This window comes from Girardinichthys multiradiatus, chromosome 2, assembly GCF_021462225.1.
Source record: "Girardinichthys multiradiatus isolate DD_20200921_A chromosome 2, DD_fGirMul_XY1, whole genome shotgun sequence".
NCBI classification, from domain to species: domain Eukaryota; kingdom Metazoa; phylum Chordata; class Actinopteri; order Cyprinodontiformes; family Goodeidae; genus Girardinichthys; species Girardinichthys multiradiatus.
The window spans coordinates 49417653-49443539 of NC_061795.1; the positions used below are offsets into that span (position 1 = coordinate 49417653).

At 40.5% G+C, this 25887-nt stretch overlaps 1 protein-coding gene across 1 annotated transcript in view; it reads left to right on the plus strand.

Annotated features, from left to right (window-relative positions):
* Positions 1–4658: 4658 nt before the first annotated feature.
* LOC124856004 (cat eye syndrome critical region protein 2 homolog) overlaps positions 4659–25887 on the plus strand; it is a 57191-nt gene continuing 35962 nt past the window's right edge. The window contains exon 1 of the mRNA XM_047346190.1: positions 4659–5345. Coding sequence (XP_047202146.1) covers positions 5226–5345 — 120 coding nt within the window. The 5' untranslated portion in view covers positions 4659–5225. The remainder of the gene's footprint in view (positions 5346–25887) is intronic.

Here is a 25887-nt window from a genome sequence, read left to right on the forward strand (position 1 = left end):
CTCTACAGACCTGATTGTTGGTTGCAGTCTGGACCTGTCCTGTTTGGTGGATGAACCAAACCACACTGAGATGGACAAAGACAGGACAGACTGAAGTACAACCTACCCCAGCTCCTGAGGTAGGTTATACTTCTTTAGTTGCCACAGGAAGTACTGTCTCTCTTTGGCCTTCTTGTGAACAGAGTCTATGTGTGAAAACTATCTCAGGTTCCTAGGAACCAGAAGTGATACACCGCCATCTCCACTGTCTTGAGCGGGGTAAGCTTCAGGTGGTTCAGACCAGTGGACCAGCCCATTCTTCCCTTACATTGTCAGATTAAAATGTATTCGCTTGTTTTGTTTTTTTTTTACCTATGAGCTCTCGTATGTAAAAATGAGACAGAGAAGAAGCACATAGTTCTGTTTCAGCTTTCTGCTCTGTGTATTTCTTATCTTTATGTCTTTACTTTTCGTTCAATTTACCACATGAAATTCATGAATTGCATAGTTTTGTTTTTCACAATGATACACCACTTTAATAATTTCCATCCTCCGGGTGGGTTTTAGAAACTGAGAAATCATGATTTTCATTGAAAATTTGTTTTTGGGCTACAGACAAGAGGACTGATGAAAAGCAAGATGATGTAAAAGGTATTAAGTGTTATGACAGCATTAGTCTAATGCAGCATTTAATGTTAGTTACTAGTATAACCTGTTTTCCTTTATGTTGCTTTAGTTACACCGACATTCTGTTCAAATCCAATGCCAGAGTTTTTAGTAATTTTATTTGTAAGAAAATACTAATAACAGCTTGGATGAAAACGTTGTTCATCATGTGAGACGTGCAAACAGCTCAGAATATATTTGGGTTCAGTTAGTAAGAATGTGTGTAACATAACAACTCTGCTGTTGTTTTTTAAAGCATGATCACTAAAACAGAGTAGAGAAAAATCTAAATACATAATGGTAAATCCTGGTGCATCAGAATAACTGTCAACTCTCTTGAGTCTTAATTCCTACCAGGGTCACTTATGACATGTTGAGGTTCTGATTATATCTGTCATCTATATTTTTGTCACTGTTTCTACCAAAAAAGCAATGAAGTACATTTTCACAAATTGAACTTAGATGCTTCTTAGGTTGGAGTTAACTGTTGTTATCTCAGCCTAAGAAACAAGACTAACTACTGCCACCTGGTGGCACGGTAGAGTATGAATGTTAAAAGGCTAAAGGTGCAGCAGTGTGAACATTTTTATTCTCATTTGTTTTGGCTTTTTTAATCATCATCTTAACTGTCATAAAACGTTTAAGCAGTTGTTTTGCGTCCTGGAGTCTTGACTTTCTAAACTACACTCTTTATTACAGGGATCTGCAACCTGTGGCTCTTTATACCCTACACTGTGGCTCCTCATAACTGTGGCCAAAATGCCAAAGAATTAAGCAATGTTTTAAAATGCAAAGATGGTTAAAATGCGAGCATTAGCAGTTTCTTCTAAGCGTTTTCATGCAATAATGCATAGCATTTTCACAAGAATGAAACTAGAAGTGGGAGGAATATTCCCTTTTATAAAAGTAATTGTTTTGTCAATAGGTTGCAAACTTTGTGCTGTTTTACTGCCATTCAATAGAAAATTTATTAAACAAAGGTGTACACAGGATCCTCTAGAGCGACGGTTCTTCATCGGTGGGACAGGGACCTCTGGTGGCACTTGGGCTGCCTTTAGGAAGTGCTCAGAAAAAAAAGTTAGTATTAATATTTCCAAGGTAAATGCAAACAAACTGACTGTGATGTAGGAAACCCAAGTTAGAAGTTAGGCGGCAATGCTGCCCAATGTATTTCTCTGAGTTTGGCATAAACACTGAATGAAGTAGCATGTTCACTAAAGGAGGTTGTGATTAAAAGTGTCATCAACATAAAACATGTTAGAAGTCACAATTATGTATTTCCTACTGCACCTGTCATCAAGGGTATAGTTTAGGCAGCCATATTGAATTTTGAGGTTGGGGTTGGTGACTTTTTTACCTGGAAATGATAATTGCATCCCATACTTTGACCAAGATGACTCAGTGGAAAATAACTATTTTTTGGTTTTAGGACAAAACAAAAAACCTGAAAAAGTCCAAGTCTTTTTGGCCAGCTGTTCTGACAAGTCTACCATAATGCTGGTCCTGGGAAAACCTATTATATATTTGTTTTAGCAAGTTTAAAAACGTCTTCAGAAAATGCTAATGCAGCAGCTGAATTAGCAAAAAAGACTTTGGTTTAGTTGAGACTTTTAGCCAAAGTGAGTTTATTTCCAAAGGCTTTAAAAAAACCAATAATGATGCTTTTTTTTTTCCATATTTGTTTTTGTTATTTCTGTGTGTGGGCAGCGGGATTAGCTTTCTGTTTTGGTTATGAAGGAGAGCAAAGCATGAGAATATAACAGTATCTCGTACATTTCTCTGTCTGTTAAATTCATTTTTAAGGTTTTATTGCTGGTTCTCCTGGATGTGGCCGTCCCAAAGTAGAATATGGATTTACTACAGTTAGAAAAGTTAGAGCACCAGAATAATCACATATTTACAGGGGCAGCCGATAAGCTACCAGGCCACACAGGAACTGCTCAGACCTTTTAATACATTCTGTAAGAATAATCATCTTCTTGTTTATTTATTGAATATCAAAATAAATGTATCAAATAATAGACAGAGAAATGGACGGAGCTAGGAGAAAGGTTTGCATACACTTATCCTGGACATGAATGGCTGTAATTATGGGCCATCAATAATACAGTTGAACAGTTCCTTTTCAGGATAAAATAACTGAAATGAACAGCTTCAATTAATCTGGAAAGCATGAAGAGAGTGCACAGGTTTTAAATTATTGAGGCTTTTCTCTAATCTGCACGTTCAAACTACTACATACAGACAAACTTCAGTGCAACTGTTGAAAGGTATGAACTATGAATCAAAATGTGCCATGTGACATGTCCCTTGTACAGATACCTTATAAGATACATAATAATTGTAACCATGTAGATCTTCTAAGACTAGATGTCCTGCATAATCAGCATGTTTATTTAAACAACTCTCTGTCTCGCTCTCTCTCCACACACATGTATCTATATACAGGGGTTGGATGATGAAACTGAAACACCTGGTTTTAGACCACAATAATTTATTAGTATGGTGTAGGGCCTCCTTTTGCGGCCAATACAGTGTCAATTCGTCTTGGGAATGACATATACAAGTCCTGCACAGTGGTCAGAGGGATTTTAAGCCATTCTTCTTGCAGGATAGTGTCCAGGTCACTACGTGATACTGGTGGAGGAAAACGTTTCCTGACTCGCTCCTCCAAAACACCCCAAAGTGGCTCAATAATATTTAGATCTGGTGACTGTGCAGGCCATGGGAGATGTTCAACTTCACTTTCATGTTCATCAAACCAATCTTTCACCAGTCTTGCTGTGTGTATTGGTGCATTGTCATCCTGATACACGGCACCGCCTTCAGGATACAATGTTTGAACCATTGGATGCACATGGTCCTCAAGAATGGTTCAGTAGTCCTTGGCAGTGACGCGCCCATCTAGCACAAGTATTGGGCCAAGGGAATGCCATGATATGGCAGCCCAAACCATCACTGATCCACCCCCATGCTTCACTCTGGACATGCAACAGTCTGGGTGGTACGCTTCTTTGGGGCTTCTCCACACCGTAACTCTCCCAGATGTGGGGAAAACAGTAAAGGTGGACTCATCAGAGAACAATACATGTTTCACATTGTCTACAGCCCAAGATTTGCGCTCCTTGCACCATTGAAACCGACGTTTGGCATTGGCATGAGTGACCAAAGGTTTGGCTATAGCAGGTCGGCCGTGTATATTGACCCTGTGGAGCTCCTGACGAACAGTTCTGGTGGAAACAGGAGAGTTGAGGTGCACATTTAATTCTGCCATGATTTGGGCAGCCGTGGTTTTATGTTTTTTGGAAACAATCCGGGTTAGCACCCGAACATCCCTTTCAGACAGCTTCCTCTTGCGTCCACAGTTAATCCTGTTGGATGTGGTTCGTCCTTCTTGGTGGTATGCTGACATTACCCTGGATACCGTGGCTCTTGATACATCACAAAGACTTGCTTGTCTTGGTCACAGATGCGCCAGCAAGACGTGCACCAACAATTTGTCCTCTTTTGAACTCTGGTATGTCACCCATAATGTTGTGTGCATTTCAATATTTTGAGCAAAACTGTGCTCTTACCCTGCTAATTGAACCTTCACATTCTGCTCTTACTGGTGCAATGTGCAATCAATGAAGACTGGCTACCAGGCTGGTCCAGTTTAGCCATGAAACCTCCCACACTAAAATGACAGGTGTTTCAGTTTCATTGTCCAACCCGTGTGTGTGTGTATCACTCCATGTGATAATTTGTGCTGACTTTTGAATGATTTTGTAATTTATTAAGAATCACCTGTAGAATATCCGGAAACCAGGAAGAAATAATATTGTCATTGTCTTTAATGATTACAGTAGGGGGAGCCCTTGTGTAACATAACTGTCACTGTACATTACTTTTACAAGATATCACTACAACTGGAAAGTTATTGGACCTTATTAGGTACAGAACGAAATTTCATATAACTAGTAAACATTAATAAACAGAAAGTCATGATTTGACAGTAAAACAGTGACGTTTTCCATTAAAGTTTGTTAATTTGTAACTTCATTTATTTAATAAAAGTATACACGTAATCAAATCCGAAAAAACTACATTGTATCAACAGTCATGCATTGCGTAACATTTTCAGTTTCTTCGTCGTTTGGTATTTTACTATCATTCCCTTTAAACAGGGAGAACTTCGTCTGAATGGTGGGGTCCGGTCGTCTGTTCAGCATTCAGGATTTAAAACAAACACTTTCCGTTGCAGAAATATTTGTTCCCTTTAGGTTCCTGGTTGAATACACACGCTCGGCTGACAGCGTGGTGACTCCATATGTTTGGATGTTGTTTATTAAGCTGGGTTGACTCATTCTCTCCCCCCCTCTGTTCCTGCCGGGTTGGTAGCGCCCTTCCCATCTGTTCGGCTCCGGTGAGACTGATTGAAACAGATCGTAGCGCCCTGCTGGTCGCAATGGCAACCGCTCCAACAGGAAGGGAGCGACAACTTTCTTCTTGTTTCTAATGTTCCAGAGGAGTTCCGAATCACTGGAGAAACTACTTTCCTATGTGAGGAAGGAGTGTTATACACTTTGACCAGTCCCAAAATGTCCCAGGGATGTACCGTTTCTGTGGAAGAGGTCCAGTCCTGGTGGGAAGTCCCCGCCATAGCCCACTTCTGCTCGCTGTTCAGGACGGCGTTTCGACTTCCAGACTTTGAAATAGAGGTAAGGGTTTGCCTGCGGCGGCTTGCGGCCACACGGATGTCCTTTAATACGGAAATGAGGACCTGTTTGTGTCAGCACTTTTGCTTACGTGACGGTTCGGCCGCATTTGGCACGGTTAACCAGCTTATGGAGGCTTCTCCGAACTTCTCAGACGTTAACGGCAATCCTGTTGGCTAACGAGCCTGCGAGTTCGTTAGCAAAGACAGAAGCTAGCTGTAGGTGGTGCTTCCAGGTCCTTAAAGCTGGACAGGTCTGGTTTACCGTCTTTAAAACTCAGTGTTTCTGTTGTAATACATTTACTGACACAAGCACCAAAGGACGTTAGGTAACTTTAGAGGTCCTCCTAAAACAGTTCATTTTTTTTTTTTTTTTATTTGCTCCAGTTTAGGTTGAAGAACACCGTTTTAGGTCAGAAGCTGATTGGAGAAGTCTGGAAAACCAAACAGAACGTCATTATTTATGTTGTAACCTGTTTTTCTAAAACGCTTATAAAGTTTTTGTAAATTGCTCATGGCCGTTAGGTGAAAAGGTTTAGTCGTCCCACTTTTAACCACTGTGTTCTCAGCTGAAGATAAGTTCATGGTGTGAGGTTTGGAGCTTATTGTCTTCCAGGCCATCTGGCTGGGGTAGCCATAGGGACGCAGATGCTGTTTTCAGGCATTGTTTGCTCGCTCCAGCCCCATGTTGTTGCCACAAACGGCGGCTTTTAACGTTTCTCAAACGGTGCAGGTCGACGACTTTCAGGTGCCAAGGCAACGTCCTGCACATGTTCCCGCTTCTTTGTCAGGAAAAAAGTTCATTTATCACATTATTCTCTCATAATTTAACTTCATCAGCATCCACCCACTCCTGCTCACTGAAGTGTCCTTCGGGTTAACAGCACAGTATCATCATGCATCTGGGGAAGCTTTGGCTAATGGAGATCGTTTGTTCTGTCCAACCGGGATGGATTGCATTTTAAAGAAATTGGTGAGGTCAACATCGCCCATCAACAGCCTCCATCAGTCAGCCTTCCCCACCCCCTTCAGCAGGGAACACGTAGGCAGTGGCTTTGTTGTTAAACGAAGTGTGAGCCAGATGGGGGATCGCGTTGCGCCCAGTTTACATGAAAGTTGAGGGTGCTGCTCCTTCATGTGGGACTTTGTTTTAGGCCATATATTTCAGTGTTGTGAATCTTTTATTTCCACACCTAGTTGCAAAGCCTTGCTCACCTGAGCCCCTTCATTTGTAACTCTATGAATTGTTTTGTAGGTTAAGCATGATTTGAGTCATTCATTGTAACTACTGCACTGCAGCAACCCAGTATGAATAATCTATATGTCTTAAACTGCACCCCTAAGCTGGATTTTGAGGACACGTTGAGATTGAGTAGTCTCATACTTTGACATTTTAATTAGGTGCAGGGGTGTTCAAGGTTATAATTCTTTGGTGCATTTAATTAGCAGCGGTTGCATTTCTAACACTATCGAGTAAATGGCTGCCTGAGATCAGTGCATCATCCCATGTTCAATAAATGTAGTAAAACTCAGAACTCCCACAATTTATATTCTATAACACATCAACCAAGTATTGCACATATACTTACATCCAAGTTAAAGAAAAACTCCATTTAGTTTATGGACATAAAGAATAATGAATACATTTGTAAACCTTTAATTTTCTAATCAAGATTTAATTTTCAAAGAACTTGCTGCACAGTTCTGCATAGATCTTTAGGGAAAATGGAAATGGTTGCAAAGTGGAGGTGAGACATCAAAGAAAACCAGTAATTGGTCATAAATAGTCTGATCGTTTCATCTCTAACCTGAAGGGTTATGTCTTAAATCAAATTCAGCTGGTTTGGATGTGCTGGAAACTGCTTTTTGTTGGGAAGATGGTGGATGGCTCTTTTCTGTTTCATTTGTCTCTAGAAACATCTGCAAGTGAGTTTGATCTTCTCCGTCACTTCATGTGTTTTTTTTAAAGTGGTAAAGCAGCCTGTCACCAAACCTTAGAAGCATATTTTCTGGTTACGTTTGTTAAGCGTTAATCCCAACTAACCTGACTAATTTCGATCATTGCTGCAAATTAAACAAGCATGTTCTCATCTGTGCCATATAAGAAGGAATGTCGATTTTGTGTTACACATTGGATCTATCAGGGCTCCTACACAGTATTGAAAAATCTGGAAAAGTATGGAATGTAATTTTTATAATTTTCTAGGTCTCTGGATGAGTATGGAACAAAAGATAATTCTTTATTCCTTATTCCATTACCTTACGTTAGCTGACATTGAGATTAGTTCCTTCTTCTTTACCACACCAGACTTTTGTCCAGCTCACTGCCCAGAAATGAACACACTTTCATTCAGAACCAGTGTCTGAGTATCGTTCCAGCCTCCAGATCTTGTTACAACCTGTGGTTCTTAAATCTGGTGTGATTACCGTGCTAAAAGCGTTTATACTTCCATTTTTAAACTCTTGAAAAACCAAATTAAAGATAAAACACAAGCTCTGTCCTGTTGGACTGTGACTTTAAAAGGATGCAGAAAATGTAATCTATATTTTAAATAGGGTGAACCCATCCATGGGCTTATAGGTATTACAGAGGTTGAATAACAGCTGATCCAAGTTTTCCCAGAGGCCATAAAGGCAGAGAACTAGTCCTTGACAGTCAATCGTAAATGGACTGAACTTATAAAGAGCTTTTCCAGTTATACAGACCGCTCAAAGGGCTTTACACTAGAGCCACATTCACCCAATCGCACTCACTAACGCTCACACATTCATACATCGATACACAGATCGGTAGGCAACTTGAGGTTAAGTGCCTTGCCCAGGGGCACATCGACATATGGCAGGAGGAAGCTGGAATCAAACCCACAACCTTCTGACTACTCTTCCTACTGAGCCACAGTCGCCTCACAGTAAGCCACTCGCTTGAAACTTTGGTATCTTTGCTTTCAATTTAAAGCTAATTAAGGTAGTCTTCATTTGGACTCAGTTAGAAGACTTGCCAAGTTCCAAGCCATAAAAATCAATGTGACTTCTGAGTTGCAAATAGGTTTTACCAGTAGTCCCAAACTGTATAAAACATAGTGAAAGTTGCACTATAAACACATGTTTCATTGGTTTTCATTTCATTAAATCAGTGACTCTATCACCTCTTTGTGATCATGTTCCTTTAACATTTGAATGCCTAAAATACTCCAACATGGATTGTGCTGTATTGCTAATTGTTGTGTTCTGGTCAGTGAGCACAGCCAGCGAGAAATCTCTCGGGTTTTCTGGAACCTGGCTAGGTTGGCTAGGTTTACCTGTGGTAAAGGTCAAGGTTGGAGACAGCTAAACAGACCGGTGTCACGTATGATCCCGGCTCAAAGTGGAAACATCTTGAGGGATAAGTGCACAGGAGAATAATTTGGTTTTCTATGTAGAAACTTGAATGGGGAACTGGGAACGAATGCTAGTGGTTTCTTATGCAACACCGGGGATGCCTATAAGTAATATACAACAAATATTCAACCATAGTTAAGTTTCGTATAGTAGTTTCTGCTAAGAGTAAGCTGTTGGCTTGTGCTGTCTCCTGACAGTGGCCTAAAATGATTTTCAACGGATCAGGATTTGGGTTAATATTAAATGCTATCATGTTTCCTCCATTGTATTAATAATGAATAAAGTTATGCTTTTACCCCTGACACATTAATATTTGGTTTGGAAAGCCAACATTTGGGCAGATATAATGCTTTAGGGGCTCTAACAACAAGGCCACCGGGTGACCTTAACAAAAACATTTGTCTCTTACACAGTTGATACCACCAGTGCACGATGTTCTGAACCTTTAGTTACATCATTCAGTAAACTGTCTTGTTTAGTTTGTCAGGTTCATTTTGTTTTCCCACTGTGCTTTAGCAAACACACAGAATCACAGCAGATTCTGAAGTCTGGACATTTGGATCCAGCGTGTTTACTTTCGGAGGACGTTGGGTCATAGAAACGAGAGGAACCAGCAGGGAAACGTGTTTGTTTTGCTTCATGCTACATAGCAGCAACAAGACAATCTGGCCCGGGCACTCCTGTTAATGGAGCTCTCTGGGCTGACTGTCATCTACTTCTGCTTTCGTCTCGGTTCAACACTGAACGTTTTGTAGAATAGGACAATGCATGTGAACGTTTGTAAAGAAGCAGGAAGCTGGTTTCAGTTTATGCTCCTCTATATTCCCATTCCACATGCTTTTAGCGCTGCCTTTGAAGGATTAGTTGGGTAAAACCAGTAAACCCCAGCTTCAGACTGGAAAGTTGGCAGGTTTCTGGGAGGAAGTGGCTGTTGTTTTGTTGTGAAACTACAGAGTTTTCAGTCAGTTACATTTTTTCTGCTAATTAATGTTGACATCATTGGTTGTCATCTTGTGTTGGTCAGTGCAGGTCAGTTTCATCTTTCATATAAATGACCTAAATGCAGAAATGTTCGCACCATGTTCCCTCAAGAGATGGTTCTAACATGGGAAGGGTCATGACCCCTCGCTGCTAAACCTGTAACTGGGTGGTTCCACTAAAACACTAATTACATGACAGAAAATTAAGTTATTTACTTGTTGGTTTTTGCTGAAACATTTGCAACCTGGAATCTGTTGGAAAATGCTGTCAACAGATGAGTTTTAAACTGAGTCAGTATTGCCTTATTGAACAGTTTCCTAGTTGGTCTGGTGAGTCAGAGGGTGTGGGTTCATGTCTCTACGGGATCACTTGTGATCATCTACTCCGAGGTTGCTTGTTTGATTCATGTTAACCTTAATAACCACTTGGGCAGATTATGTTTTTGTGCCTTTAGTGTAGGTTAACTACAGGATGCTGGTTACCTTGCGGTTTGTAAAGGTGGATGTCTGCACTCTAGATCCATTTGCCAGAAGCATAAATTCAGCTCATGAGATGAGATGATGCACAACATTTGCCTCATGAGGCCAATGTATAGATTTTCATAAATCACAAACTGTATTTAAAGAGCCAAAAACCAGCGTATTTGTTTGAGCTGCAGTTTTTAAGCCTTATATAAGTTGATCTTACACAAAAACTGTGTGAAAACTAAATTATTTCCTTACATTTCTGTCGCACATGCAGACACATGCAGACACATAGAATTATGTAGCAAACAAAAAATGTAAAAGAACTTTAAATATGTTTTATATTTTAATTCAATTCAATTCAGTTTATTTATATAGCGCAAATTTACAACTCATGTCGTCTCAAGGTTCTTCACAACAGTCAGGTTCATTCATTCCAATTAATCGTAACTATTGAACAGTTCAGTCAGATTCAGTTATTAATTTTAATTGGATAAAAAGTTTTTCTATCTAAGGAAACCCAGCAGATTGCATCCAGTCAGTGACTTGCAGCATTCACTCCTCCTGGATGAGCATGTAGAGACAGTGGAGAGGAAAAACTCCCTTTTAACAGGAAGAAACCTCCAGCAGAACCAGAACCAGGCTCAGTGTGAGCGGCCATCTGCCACGACCGACTGGAGGTTTGAGAGAACAGAGCAGAGACACAAAGAGAACAAAGAAGCACTGATCCAGGAGTACTTTCTATGGGAAGGAAAATTAAATGTTAATGGATGTAGCTCCTTTAGTCGTTTTAGATTCCTTAAAGTCGCCGCCCTTTGCTGTGATGACTGAAATATTAACCTCTGGTTGCCTCTCAATGAACATCTGGGAAGTTCTTTCCAGGCGACCACCTCATGAAGCTCATGGAGAGAAAGCCAACAGAGCAAAGCAGTCATCAGAGCAAAGGGAGGATATTTGGAAGAATCTAAAATATAAAAATGTTTATCGTTATTTCACACTTTTTATAATTCCACGTTTGTTCATTCACAGTTTTGTTGCCTTTAGTGAGAATCTACTATTTAAATAGTCATGAAAATAAGGAGACCCATGGCATGAGAATGTATATCTTGTATTTTGACTGGTAGTGTACATTTTCAAATTGTAAAATGAATGAATAAAACCCCTCTTTTTAATCTAGAATTATCCAGTTCAGATTTGACCCGTCTTATTATTTTTCTTCCCTAAACTCCTGATGAGACTGTAATACACCACAGTGTGTTCTGTCAGAGGCTCCTTCAGATCTGCTGTAGTGCAGACCTCTGCAGGAGGTCTTCTGCCATCCACCATCTACATCGACTCTGAAGAAACTTAGTGAGACGTCTCTTTTATCTTTAGTTTTTAATGAGTTATTTTAGTGAGCTAACAAACTAAATGCTGCCACACACAAACATTTAAAAGTGGTTTAGCTTCTTCGTTACTGATGTTATCAGCAGGAGCAGTCTTCATTAGTCGGCACCATCAACATTACTGTGCAGCTAATGAACTACTTCCTTTCTTTCTTCAAAATAAGAGCCCAAACATGGACAGAGAGTGGCAAGCTTGATGATAATACCTCACACAGTGAAGTCAGGATGCTAACTAGATAGAGCTCTGTGAGGAAGACTTCTCTTTGCTCAGAAATATTGTAGCATTTTAATTTTGCAAACTCCTGAGATCTTTTCCCACATCTACCATCAGCTTTACTGGTTAAACAGCGAGTCGCGTTGCATTTGTTCCTCCCCCGTCGAGTAATCGTGTATAAGCTTGGATCAGCTGTGGGTCTTTGCAGCCTTTTCTAGATAAATAAAAGACAGTTGGAGTGACTTGAAATGTGAAGTTCTATTGGGTCTCTGTCTCTATCTGTTTCACACTTTTGATTTATCTGCAGCTCTAACGTTGTTGATCTTAAGCACTGGAAAGCAATAAAAATAGCTGAGAAATAGCTTCTAAAACTACGTCACTTTAAACATCCCGTTAAGGAGCAGTGCCTGGTACTGTCTGAATCCGACTGGGTCTGAAAATGAATCCAATGTGGGAAATTGTGGCTATCTAATAGAGTCCCTAAAACTCTTCTTTTTCTCTCATGGATGTTCTTCCTGCATAAATCCCTCATTTGGGACCACAGTGTTTATTGGCCTTTGAACTTGCTCCCAAAGTGGATTTTTACTAATTCAGTGATCCAGTCCAGCAGTGCTGCAGTGGTTCTTTCCATGGTGGTCTTCAGTGGTAATGGTCTCTACCCATGTTCCCCTGGCTAGCCTTATTAAGGAACCCCTTGCGCTCAGTTGTTTCGGTTGCCCACTTTCCACTTTCCTCTCCCGCCAGACAGCAAACTGGAGAATTGGTGCAGGGAGGAAAAGGAACAAGTGGAAGAGAAAGGCTAGAGAAGGAAGTGTAGGAAACTGTCCTTGAGATGACATTGAAGAGAGCGAGGAAGCATTTATGCATTAGTTTGAGTGAATGATGCATAGGAGAAGCTCAGGATCAACATGTCTCTCCGCTTTGTCTTGCTTTTGGTCTCTGTGGCTTATATTAGTCTTGTTTTGGATTTGCATCAGTGAAACGATGCCTGAGGTCCGACTGCCAACAGACTCTGCATGCTTCTGTTGCTCGATCCTCCGCGAGATGCCAGACGTCGGCCTTCGTGCCAGGGACCTTTGTCCTGGTCTTGTCAGTACGTACTCTGCTGACAGCTTGTTTGGCACATGATTGTCTGTTTACTACGCATCTTAATTAGCTGCTTGTCATCTTCTCACTGAGATCAGTCTGCTCTGTAGACATACTCTGAACAGCGCTGCAGACAAAGTAGCCTTTGGACTGAGTCTGAATCTAGTGTTTAATAGTGGGGATAAACATATGACTGTAATTATAAGTTTATGCTTATTGTTTGATTCTTTTCCAAAAGTGTAAAGTAAAACATTTCAATTATTTTGCTAAAGAGAACTAACCAAAGATCATTGGATCATTTTAGGTTTTTTGTTTGTTATTCTCTACTAAAAATGAATGAGCTACTGAAACACTTTCCCCAACATAAATTAGAAATGAATTAATGTTAGGAACAGTAAAAATCTTATTTTATTTCTGCCTTTTGTGAGCGTTTAATTATTAACATTAGAGGTGGAGACGATGTCACTGTGAGAGAGAGCAGTAGGTCTGTGTTTTATTAAATGAAAACACAGACCAGATGATTACAGACGTAACATTTTAAACATTATTATTATTATTATCATATGTGCCCTAACCGCTCAGTTTGGAAATTCATTTAAATTGACAAACATTGTCATCTTAAAACCATCCGATTTAAAATAGTCAGTTTAGTTTAATCATACCAACAGATTCAGTCAATTACATACAATCCAGTTTGATCCTAATTATAAAGCAATGAAGTCAAGTTCAGTTTATTATGGTTAGAGAAGCCTTTCTATCCAAGGAAATCCAGCTGACTGCAGCTGAATGAGCACAAAGCAGCAGTGGAAAGTTGATTTCATTGGGTCAATCCCTCATACCGATCCGCATGTATCTATTTTACTTTGCCGTATTCCTTTTACTTCAGTTCCCATCCTAGCAACCTCCACCCCTGGAGGATGGAGGCTTCATCCAGTTGTTTCAACAGAAATCTACCAAACTGAACCGACCAGATGAATGGAAGCAGTTAGTGGATGGTAGATTGATGTCGATACAAACCTTCAGCTCAGTTTAATTGTGTGGATCTGGTCTCATCATTTAGCTGGTTGTACAGCCTTGGTTGTTGGGCTGATCGTCACAGCTGAGTAACATGTTTGATGTCTGATGTTTTGAATCGACAGCCCTGAGAATCAGCCTGACTAACCGTAACCTTTATCTATCTGCAGGAAGGAAATGGGCTCCTGTTTGCAGTTTGTGTGTTACACTTTGTGTTGCAGTTTGCCCTTTAGCACTCACTAATAATGGATGACAAATTGTTCGTGATATTCCAGTATTTTATATCTTCTCAGCTCCCTCATTTAGACTTCTTTTTGGCTTATTTAATTTTTATTGCCTCTTTGTTTTTATCCGATTTAAATGACTTTGTGTTTTCCTAGTTGTGAGTTAACTGTGCCCCATAAGTAGTCAGATTCCTCAAAAGGTTTATTTTATGGCTGGTCAAAAGGAAAAATCACTTTTAAACAGATGGCTGTAAAAGTGGCTACATGTCCAGGAGATGAATGTGGGTAGAACCTCTAAATCTAAGGTGTACTTGAAAAAGAAGTATTGTAAAGTTTCAGACAAGGATTGTGAACCTTCTGCGCTTAGTTCAAGCTTTTTAACGGACCTTCAAACATGAAATGTGTTCAAGATCTTAAGTGGAGTCCTCCAATTCAATTCAAATCACAAATACTTTATTAAACCCAAAGGAAAATTAAATGTTGTTGTAGCTCATAGTCTGCAGGTTTCTTCAAAGAGCTGTTGTAGATGCTGATGGCTGTGGGCGGGAAGGATCTCCTGTAGCGCTCTCCAGGCCACAGATTAAAGGACTACACTTATCAGTAGCAGGACCATAACCAGCTTCAATTGGGTTGTTTTCTACCAGGGACCTTCTGTGATGGCAGCCAGAACTATAATCTGATATTCAAAAGCAGCACATTTTTCTAGAAGATATGATGTTGTGTAATTTACAAAGACATGGCTATGACTGAAGAGAATACAAGTTCTGGACTGCACCACTTTCAGACTTTACTTGATCCCAGTAAAGAATGTGTGATTGAATTTTAAAATAGAAAATGCCACCAAGACCTGAATGGGGATGTCTGTTTACTTTGTCTCACCCTTCTCCTGAAAGCTAAAACTGTCCCTCTGCCCACTGCTCCCCATGCTGAGCCCCAGCCCCTGGCATCACCATGACTAAACCCCAGATGGTGGTTCTTTCTTTGCCTTCCCCCTGGAGGGTGGAGGCTCTTCATTCTGACTGGGGAAAGCTGCTGTTGCCCATCTGGGGAGGGGGTTCCTGGTGTGTGCGGGTGCATTTTAACCAGGGTGATTGTGAATGAAGGTTTAGTCCTAATTAGATGTAGCAGAAAAGCAAGAACAGATTGCCTGTGAGCATGTCCTTGTTTCTGTTGTCTCAACAGCAAGTGGATTAATAGAAGAGAATGGGATCAAGCCTCAAGTGTTGCTCCCTCATGGACCAACTCCAGACAGACGCTCTGTATCTGTAGATGGCTCAGAATGAATGAATGCATGCTGCCAGTGTGGTCTCCATGTAGAGTCGATGTGTGTGCCACAGGGCACATGGCTTAGGCTGCATGGTGGAGCAGTTGGTAGCACTGCTGCCTTGCAGCAAGAACCAACCACACAGAGCGAGTGTTATGCAGAACCAGCTCAAATGGGGATCAGAACCACAATCAATCAAATTATGGTGCAATCAAAACTTTTACCAAATAATAGACAGTTAAGTTGAATTATTTATGAGATTTGAGCATTTTTTGGTTAACTCCATGATTCATCAGCAGATCCAAACCTTTATTTGACGGTTTAAGTACCTGGGTATGGAATGGTAGTAGAAAGGGATGAAATGGAAACATGGTGGTATTAAATGACCCGGAGCCATGAGTGCCCTTAAAGATCAAACAGTTTTTTGCAAGTCTATTGTAATACATCGTCACTTGTATGCTAAGTGGGGGGAGTGCTGTAGGATCCTCCCCCTGGTCTGATTGACAAGTGAGAACAGCATCACATGCATCAGATGGTTTTATATAGGGAGTGTATTCACAGAGGGGAGGTGGAGGGGCACATGCAGTTTCTTTCTGCCAGGCCCATTGTTGTGACTCTCCATGGTTCCCACTCTCTGTCTCCAGTCTGGGATGGTGGGGCGTCCCTTTGCAGCTGGATGTGAAGCCGAGACGAGTAGTGATGAAATCCTCACCAAGGTGGGTCATATCAAGAAGGTGCCGGGAACGTAGTCTGGGTCGGCCGCTGACGTGTTTAACCTTCCCAGTCAGTCGGTTTACTGAAGGTTTCAGTGTCTGCTGCAACATCCCAGCTTAAGGAGGCAATAAAGACAGGCAGGTTTTGAATAGACTGCTGTTTGTTTATGTGGAGAACATGGTACACATAACTGAAACTATGCTTTTGTCCGAGGCTTCATAAAGTTACACTGTTAGCATATTTCCATGTTTTGGTTGAACCCAGGAGCAAAGTAAAACTTTATAAAGCTGAAGCATCAGCAAATATTTTGGCTAAAATTTGACAAACTTAAAAACATCTTGTGTTTAATATTTCTCCTGGTTGGTTTGGCCTACCATTAGACAATGAAAATGTTATCCAGAAAAGCCAATTTAATGTTTTCACAATATTAGAAAAACAGGAAATAACATTTTATTGTTGAATACTGAGATGATGATATCAGTTGTAATTAATCCACAATAACTCCATCATTCTACTTAATTTATTTCTGGTGTGGCATAAAAGACATTGAATGTACTGTGCAGCTCCAGGCAATTTTAAATGACATATTATGTCTGAAGATATATTTATATTTTGACAAAGCATATTAATAGTCAAATAACATTGTCACAGCTATAACCAGGAATTTGTCTGACTTGAATGAAACACAATAATATTTACTGTCAGTGTTTTAGGTATTGTAACAGAGATGCACCAATCAATCGGCCAGAGATCAGAACTTTCTGTTGATTGGCTTTGATTGGCAATCGGCAGATAAAACACTCAAAAAAAAAATGTCATTGTTTTTCCTGTTAAATGGGTCAAAGCTTGGAAATATTTTAAGGTCTCTAGACACACCAACTGAAAACGTGAAATTCTATCTACTTTTTAAAGTTTTAATATAAATCTGTTAAAGGTTGCGAACATATTCTTTAGTTCATAAATGGGGATAATCTGTTCATTCCTTTTATCGTCTGTTGGATTCAAAACTACTACGTCTATCGAAAAATCAGCAGCATATATTTTCCTCCTTTTTATAAGTTATAATTGGCAGGACAAACCTGGAAGAAAACCGGAAATCTTTATTTGTTGAGAAAAAGCCTGATCGGTTCTTCTCTGATGGAATCATTTGGTCAGTCATTTTCTACCGCTTATTCCATAGTGGGTCGCGGGCAAGCTGGTGCCTATCTCCAGCAGTCTATGGGCGAGAGGCAGGGTACATCCTGGACAGGTTGCCAATCCATCGCAGGGCAACACACATACATCCATGCACACACCCATTCATACACCTAAGGGCAATTTAGAGAGACCAATTAACCTAACAGGCATGTCTTTGGACTGTGGGAGGAAGCCGGAGTACCCGGTGAGAACCCACACATGCACGGGGAGAACAAGCAAACTCCATGCAGAAAGACCCCTGGAACCCAGGACCTTCTTGCTGCAATGCAACAGTGCTACCAACTGCGCCACCGTGCCGCCCTTTTGGCAGAATCATTTGGTGCAGAATGAAATTACTTTCTGTTTAAGACCTCTGTGTTGCACTCAACAATGTGGCCTTATTCAGATGAGTTAGGGGGCGTCTTTTTTCTCACAGAGGCTGATGTCTCGGGAGCTGTTGTAATGTTGTTTGGGAATGTCAGGACCTTGTCACACCAGCCTGACTTCAAAGAGCCGGAGCCAACGGTGCTTCGTCACCTTCTGTTAATTGTGCCATTTAAACCCAACGCAAAGTCTGCAGCCAGTTCCTGCCAGGCCACAGAAATATTCACGTTACAACTTAAAGATGTTTTTATTTTGAAATGAAAGGAATCTGCTGCTTTACAACACCCTCCCTCGGTTAGCAGAGTGTTTATGTTCATGTGCTAGAAGCTCTAATGGAAGTGAGCTGAAGCAGGAAGCTCAGTTTCATCTGAGGAAGTTGATAGTGTGGTTTCCTCAAAGTGGAAGTGTGATAGGCGCTGTTGGACTGGGAGGCCTCCCATCTCCTGTGCTTAATGATCTTCACCCACACAAATCATGGTGGGCAACGGGTCTTCAAGGGTCTGAAGACAGCTTGGTTCAGGAAGGATGTGTGCGGCGTCCCATCCCTGACCTCTCTGCAGTCCCACCTGGCATACCTAGCCCACCTAGGCCCACAGTGTGGAGTGTGTGGACTATATTTAGTGTTTGTTACATTTCCTATATAACAGGTCAGCTCAGACATCTCTAGTTCTAATTTCAGTTCCTAATTTTCCCAAATAAATGACTGTGACTGCTCAGATGAATCAGAATAATAGTTAGGAAAGCAGGTGGAAGGGGCAACTTTGATTTCAGCTAATATTTATAAAACAAATCAGACTGATGGTTTACAAAAGCCAAAAAGTTTGAGTTTTTAGCTATTAGTCAGATGATTCTTGCAAGAAGTGAGAGATGTCAACATTTTCATCTGATCAGATGATCTGTACATCCTGAGGATGTGAGGGCGTTTTCCTGTGGTTTTACGGCTGGGTTTGTCATGTGGCAGGTGGTGGTTGCATGTGGGGGTTGGAGGGTGTTGTCAGATGATTGCTCCTGAAGGAACCATGTGTTGGTGGGGTGTGTGTGGAGGGGGTTGGGTTGGTGGAGGAAGATATAAAGGAAGACTCATAGGAGGTGAAGGAGTGGATCCTTTACACAACAAACTGGTCTCCCATCCCCCTCCAGCTGGCCACACTCACGTCCTCCAACTGTTGGTGATGTAGACCCCAAAGGAGCTGTTAACAGCAGCCAGAGAGGCCATCTCCTGATAGCTCTGCAACAAGCTGCTCTTCTTATCACCATCTCTCTTTGTCACTTACAGCTCATCTTAATCCGACACACGTACGAGTATCACTTTCTAGACTGAAGATTGATTAATGACCAGAGAAAAATATATTTAAGTTTCATCCTGATATATCAGTGGAAACTTGAAGCCTTAAAGTGATTCCTCTCGTAAGAGACACTGGTCCTTGTGTTTCAAACGTGCCGAGTAGAAAAAACGTATTTCTGGTCATTTTGACTGTTTGGGATTTATCATTTTGGAAGCGAGTGTTTTACAGTCTAGGCTGCTTGGTGGTTTGTACACAGGTTTACATCAGTTTGGGCTCGAAGCACAGCAGAAACAAGCTTTGTAGGTAAATAATGGGCCCATACAAGATTACAAGAGACACGTTTACTGTTGACTTGTTTTATTAAATTCCTTTGAAGATTACAGAGCCTGATTCTGTTATTCTATGAGCCTAAATATAATGTTTATTCTAGTCTGCTTTGCTTTGTCCGAGCTACCGCACCCTGTTGTCGGTCAGACGCCTCAGAGCTCCTCCTCCTTGGTCCCCATGAAGCAATCACACACTCTATCTAAAGACTCTTAAATGAACGACTCTCATACAGTTTCTAACTTTTAGCTCCTTTAATCTAAATTAAGGCAGAGGAATGATGAGGCTCCCGTCTCCGTCTGTTAGAGGATGATGAAGAGCCTCGATAGAAGGTCACATGTAGTTTTATATCTGGTTCTCCAATGCAATGGATGTTCCCTCCCTCAGTGATTATCAGTAGACTGTGTGTCACCATTGTGGTGTCTATCTGGTAGATTGTGTAGTAGCGGGTGTCCATACTTAATTTAAGTGTGCTGTAGCTTTCTAATCAAACCAGTTATACCAGCTGCTCCAGTATCAAACCCAGTGCCCCAGCCTCAGCTCGTTCATGACAAACCTTGGGCCATTTATCCTTGTGATGTGTGTCGATGAGCTTCTTATCCTATTGTAACAAAAGGGAAACATTAGAATTTATAGTTTATATCACTATGGTATAAATGGGAAAACAGGGTCATATTAATAAAGGTTATTCCTAACAGTTTGACAGGACAGAGGATACCGAGGAAAAACAAAAAGCAACTTTTAGTTTCTTAAATAGGAAATATTTGTTGTGAATGAGCTCAGCATTCCTCATGAATGTGGATGTCGAACTTGAAACAATGTTACTGGAAGAATCTGCACTTTGTGTGGGATTAATTGCCAACTGTCTAAACAGTCGGCAGCTGTGAAGCTCTCATGGGTCATTACTGGATCAAACAGAGTGATCAGTGGCTAATAAACCAAGTTTAATTTTCCAAGCCATGTATTTGTGGAGTTATGCCAACATCTACAAACACATCCAATGAATGGGTAGCATGATGGCAGAGAAGAGTGTCATGGATCCGCTGGAGGTTTGCTGCACATACCTCACTGTGTGATTGTGTGTTTTTTTTATCTGTGCTGCTCTGCATCAAACCGCCAGCTCCAGGAACAACAGCTGCAGAGACTTTATTTGAGTCCTTGTAGGACATCAGATGTCTTCTGTTTGGACTCATTTACCTTTTGTTCATTCATGTCACAAAATCTGTAGACGTAGCATTCATTCAATGACTGTTTCCAGCCTCCACATTTATAAACACTGTTGGTACGCTGGGATTGGCCAGTAAAGCAATGAATCACGCAGGAAACTGGTTCTAAACCTGCACCAGTTTGATAAATAAATGAGGCCTACTAACTTCCCACATGTATTTGAGAGCATACAGCAGTTAAGGGCATTATTATTAAAAAGAGAAAAGCCTGAACACAGATCGAAACTTTCATCTCAGCATCAAACACTGGTTTATAGTAAATGCTGAAGCTAATGGTTCCTTTCACTTGGTTCCTCTTTACAGTATGCAGCTGCTCGGTTCTCCTGGGCTTCCTTTCACTGCTCCAAATGATTCAAACATTTTTCTTCCTGGTTCTGCTCCTGTCTATTTTCGTAGGTTCTTTAGTTATTCTGCACACCAACTGTAACGTGAAGAAGCTGTGCCACTGTAGTGTGGATTTGTATGTTCTTCCTGTTAGCTGAAGTGTTTCAGAGGTGAGGAGTACAAATTGGTTCCAGGCCAAATATAATCAGGTTCGCCGTCATTTGCAAGCTGTCAAGGTAAATTTATCACGAAGGAAAATGAGAGCTGCGCTGTTTGTGCTGTACAAGTGCTTTGATGCAGGCCATTCCAGTTGTGGTACCAGTTTGACACCAGTTAATAGTAGTCATCCCCACCTGCCTCTAATATAGTTCTGCAGAATGAATTGGATCAACATGAAGCAGATGTCCCATATTACATCCATGTGGATCTTTCTTGTCCTGAACTCTGAGCAAATATTTGATCTCAATAAAAGGACATTTAGACTTTAACAAAATTAGTTTTCAGCCCTCAGTTTCATGCAGACTGTGGGTCAGTGGGTAGAATTTGCAATGTAAAGGTTGTGGGTTTGATTCCAGCTTCCTTCTGCCACACGTTTGTGTGCCCCTGGGCAAGGCACTAAAGCCCAAGCTACCCACTGATCAGTTTATCAGTGTATGAATGTGTGCATGTTTGTTAGTGCGACTGGGTGAATGTGGGTGTAGTAAAGTGCTTTCAGGGCTAGAAACGTTCTGTAGAAGTTTATTCACAGTGAGTCCTGGCATTAACCCAGACCCGGGATCCTTGTTGAGGTTTGATGCTTGTTGACCCACTCAGATAAGAGTTTGGTATCTCCTCACCATTAAGCAGATTCTTTGTTACAATCTAATCCTTCCTTAAAACCACTAACTTCAGTGTATTTTACTGGGATTTCATGTGATAGAACAGTAGGAGGGTGTTTAATTTTTTATGCAAATTAAAATCTGAAAAGTGTGGCATGCATTTGTATTTAAACTCCAGTGTAAAAAGACATTTTGCTGCAGTGAAAACTGTGGGGTCCGGATTCAGAGGTTTACCTGAACAGGTAAATCTGTCCCAGATTTGCACATCTAGAATGTTGGGTTTTCATGATAATGAAATTTCAATCTCCACACTGATACTAAGAAAAATACCAAAAATGACCATTTTCTATACAGTGACAACATATTTTGAAGGCACAGGGTTCTTTCTAGTTAAAAAAAAATATGAGAAGTTACAATGTGACAGTATTTTAATTTCCTTTATTAGCGCAAAACCAGTAAGTATGGATCAATTCAGCCCTCATTTAGAAACATATATGATTTAGGCGTCACTTCCCAGTTTGTCAAAACAATAGACAAGATAATCACTTGGATACAAAGTGTTAGTATCCTTTATGGAAGTATGTACCTTTTAATTATTTTATTATAACTGATTTAGTGAGCCACTATGTGCTTCCATTTTTTCAATTTCCTGTTGATACAAATAAAGGATCATAAATAAATTGTGTTTTAAAACAAACATGGATCCTGACCATGTAAATGTATTCAGATGCAGCCCTGTCAAATTTGTCTTTCTGGTCATTTCGAACACAATATTTTCTTGAATGATCAACTTCAGCAGGGTAAGCTGCTACGGGTTCCTACTTAACTTCACTGAACTAGGAGTAATGGAGGGTGCACTGGTTTGTTTAGTTGCTGCTTTAGTAGCAGACTGAGCCGTTTTCCTGCTTGATTAGAACGGAGCGTTTTGTGGTTCTGCGGACCTGTGGAGCACATCTCAAAGGGGGAGCTCAGACCAACAGAATCCTGTCATTGGGCCGTTCGTTTCCATGAAGCTAATATTTAAACAGATAGCATTAGCTTATGTCGTCTGGGAGCTTTACTGCTTTACTGTTGCAGAAACAGGAGCTTTACTGACCTTTTTAAGGCCACGTCCACACGGAGCCGAAGGCGATATCCGCACAGGAAAGTTTGACCATGAAGATGAAACCGTGGCTTTGAGCTTTCCCATTCTGGGAGCAGTTTTCGGTTATAGTTTTTTTCACAGCAGCTTCTTGTGAACAAGACTTCCTATCCGATCAAGACGTTTTGCGGATACTCTCAAACCCGGCTTCATGTTGACTGGGCCTAAGTTGCTCTCAAACATCAGTGTCATAGCGTTAGCGCAGCTAGCATGTGGCATCCTTCAGCATTTCGTTTTAATGTCTGTCTGCCTTATTGGGAAGGTTCCTCCGAGCAACTCCTTGTGTGTTTGGCTGTGTTAGCAGGATTAAAAACGTCCAGCTCATGGTTCTGGTCAGGTGAGCAGCTGCAGGGAGGGGAGAGAGTCACTGAGGCCAATAAAAATGTGTCAGTTTGTATCAATATGAGTATTTTTGAATAATTCATTTTTGGTGTCGATTATGTCAGAATATTGATTGTTTTTTTGATAACCCCACTAGGAACTGACTGTTCTTTACAAATAAGCTCAAGCTCAGCTTATGTTCATCCTGACTGGTGGATCTCTGCAGCTCCTCCAGAGTTACCACGGGCCTCTTGGCTGCTTGTCTTATTAAAGCTCTCTTTGCCCAGCCTGTCAGTTTAGGTGGACCTCCATGTCTTGGTAGGTCTGTAGTCGGTCCATCTTCTCTCCATGTTCAGATGATGGATTGAACAGAGCTCTAGGAGATGTTCACAGCTTGGGATGTTGTTGTAGAAGCTAGCTCTGCTTTAAACGTCTGCACAACTTCCTTATACTGAGATAATGATGGACTCTTTTTTTTTCTCCTAATTATCTGACCTCAAAAGTCTAAAGTTGGTTGCACTGGATTGTATTTGTTGAAACTGAAAATGCTTTTCACACTTTTCAGATTTTTAGATGTAAATCATTTTTTAAGCTTATTTTTCTTCCACTTCACAGTTATGCCATACTTTGTGTTGGTCAGTCAATAAAATCCCTGAAAAAATATTGCATTCTGTGGTTGTAAACGGGGTGTGAATACTTTTGCAATACTTCTGCAGTCATCTTGATGTTTTAGCAAACTCACACGTGGAAGTGGCAAGACATTGTGTTCTGCTGTGCAGGAGCATCCCAAGCCAGATTAAATGCACCTCGAAATGAGTCTCGAAGCGAATGGTCGGAATACTTGGGCACCTATTGTGTTTAAATGTTTATATATATTTTTTTAATTCACAAAAATATCTGAAAACTTTATCATAACTCCTATCTGTTTAACAATAAGTCTGTAATTGAGGAAAATAGGAAAAAGTGAAGGGGACATAAAGGTATCTGGTTGCACTATATGTCCTTATTTATGCATATGGACTGGTAAACATCCATATAACTGTTATATCACTTTCTTTTCTCTTAAACCACATCATTAATGAACTCAGTAGGTTACATGTGTTTCACAACTGATGTTTCAGATCATCAGGACTTTCATGGGGCCAGTCTCTCTACAACAATTTGATCGTTCATCCTTCAGCAAACAGAAACGTCTCCGGCTTTGATCATTTTTCTTACTTCTGGAAACTCAACTCAACATGAAGTTTGTCTTTGTGACGGACATAATTAATGACACGTTGCCTCCTGTAGAGTCTTCCTCACTTTCTAGATTATGTTGGATAGTTGTTCTTTAGTCTGGGAAAGGGTTAGCAGCAATATATTGTTTGTAGCTCAGCAGGGTTAGATAAACACCCTCAACCATCCTGTGTGTTTTTCTAACATATTCAGACATATAGATATTTGATCAATTATGACAATATTGTGAAACTCCAGTAAAATCAATAAATAATAAAGACATGTTTCTTTTTGTAAAATGTACTGAAAATACAGTTACTATTGAGGAATAAATTAGGACACCCCACATTTATTTTCATCTAAAATATATCACCTGTATCACATCAGGTGGACATGAGGACATCATTACTCAACATTATGAAGGTTTGTCCTGTTTGAAGCTCAGACTTTGAGTTTGGTGTTCCTGACTGCTGAAGTGAGAGTAAAGACCATGGTGAGATCCAAAGATCTTTTTCAGACTTTATGGAGAATGTTCTGAGTGGAGGATATTCTAAACAATGACCGACATGTTCCCATCTGACTGGCCAAGAAAGCTCTTCCGAAAAGCAGACCACAAGATGCTAAAAGAAGTCTCCAGAACCCTAAAATGTCACCATAGGACCTACAGCAGGTTCTGGCTACTGTTGATAAGAAAGTTCATGTTTGTCCAATTAGAAAGAGAATGGATAGGTTTAACTTTCATAGGAGGTATGATGAAGGACTAACTATTGTTCTCCAAGAAAGACATGAAGGTCAGACTAGAATTAACCAGAGAGAATGGAGACAAAGACCAGGACTTCTGGAATGAGCTTCTTTGGACAGATGAGTCTAAAACTGAATATTTGAAGACCCAAACAAAGGAGATGTTTGGGATAAACCAATTAAAGCACTCCAGAAAAACAACCTCATACCAACTGTGAAGCATGGAGGTGGAAGTATCATGGTTTGGGCATGCTTTACTGCAGCAGGACCTGACCAGCTCACCATTATGGACTCCACCATAAATTCTACCAAGTACTGAGGAAATGTGAGACCATCTGTAAATAATGAAAGCTAAAGTAGAACTGGACCCTGCAACATGAAAATGACCCAAAACGTACCAGTAGCTCCACCAAGGGCTGGCTGAGAATGAAGAAATGGAAAGTCATGGTCCTAGTCAAAGCCCAGATCTTAATGTCATTAAGATGCTGTAGGGTGACCTCTCACAGCTGAAAGTGAGCAGTGGAGCAAACGTTCCTCAGAATAATGTTAGAAATGGTGAATGGATACAAGAAGCTCCTTGTAGCCTGAGGGGGTAACAGTCCTGACTCTTTCCTCTCAATACATGTTTTTGTTGGTTAAGTTTTGTTCGAGTAAAACCAGATCAATGCCTGGTTTTTACTCTGATTTATTTTTTTTCCCTAGAAATAAAAACTTTATTTATTTAATGAAGCCTAGTAATTAGTTCATATAACTGTAATCCAGACTTACATTTAAAACAAAGATTTTTCTCTATTTGATTCATTTTCTTTGATCCTTTTTTCATTTAAAGGCTTTTCATAGGGTATTTTCCACATTCTGCCACCTCC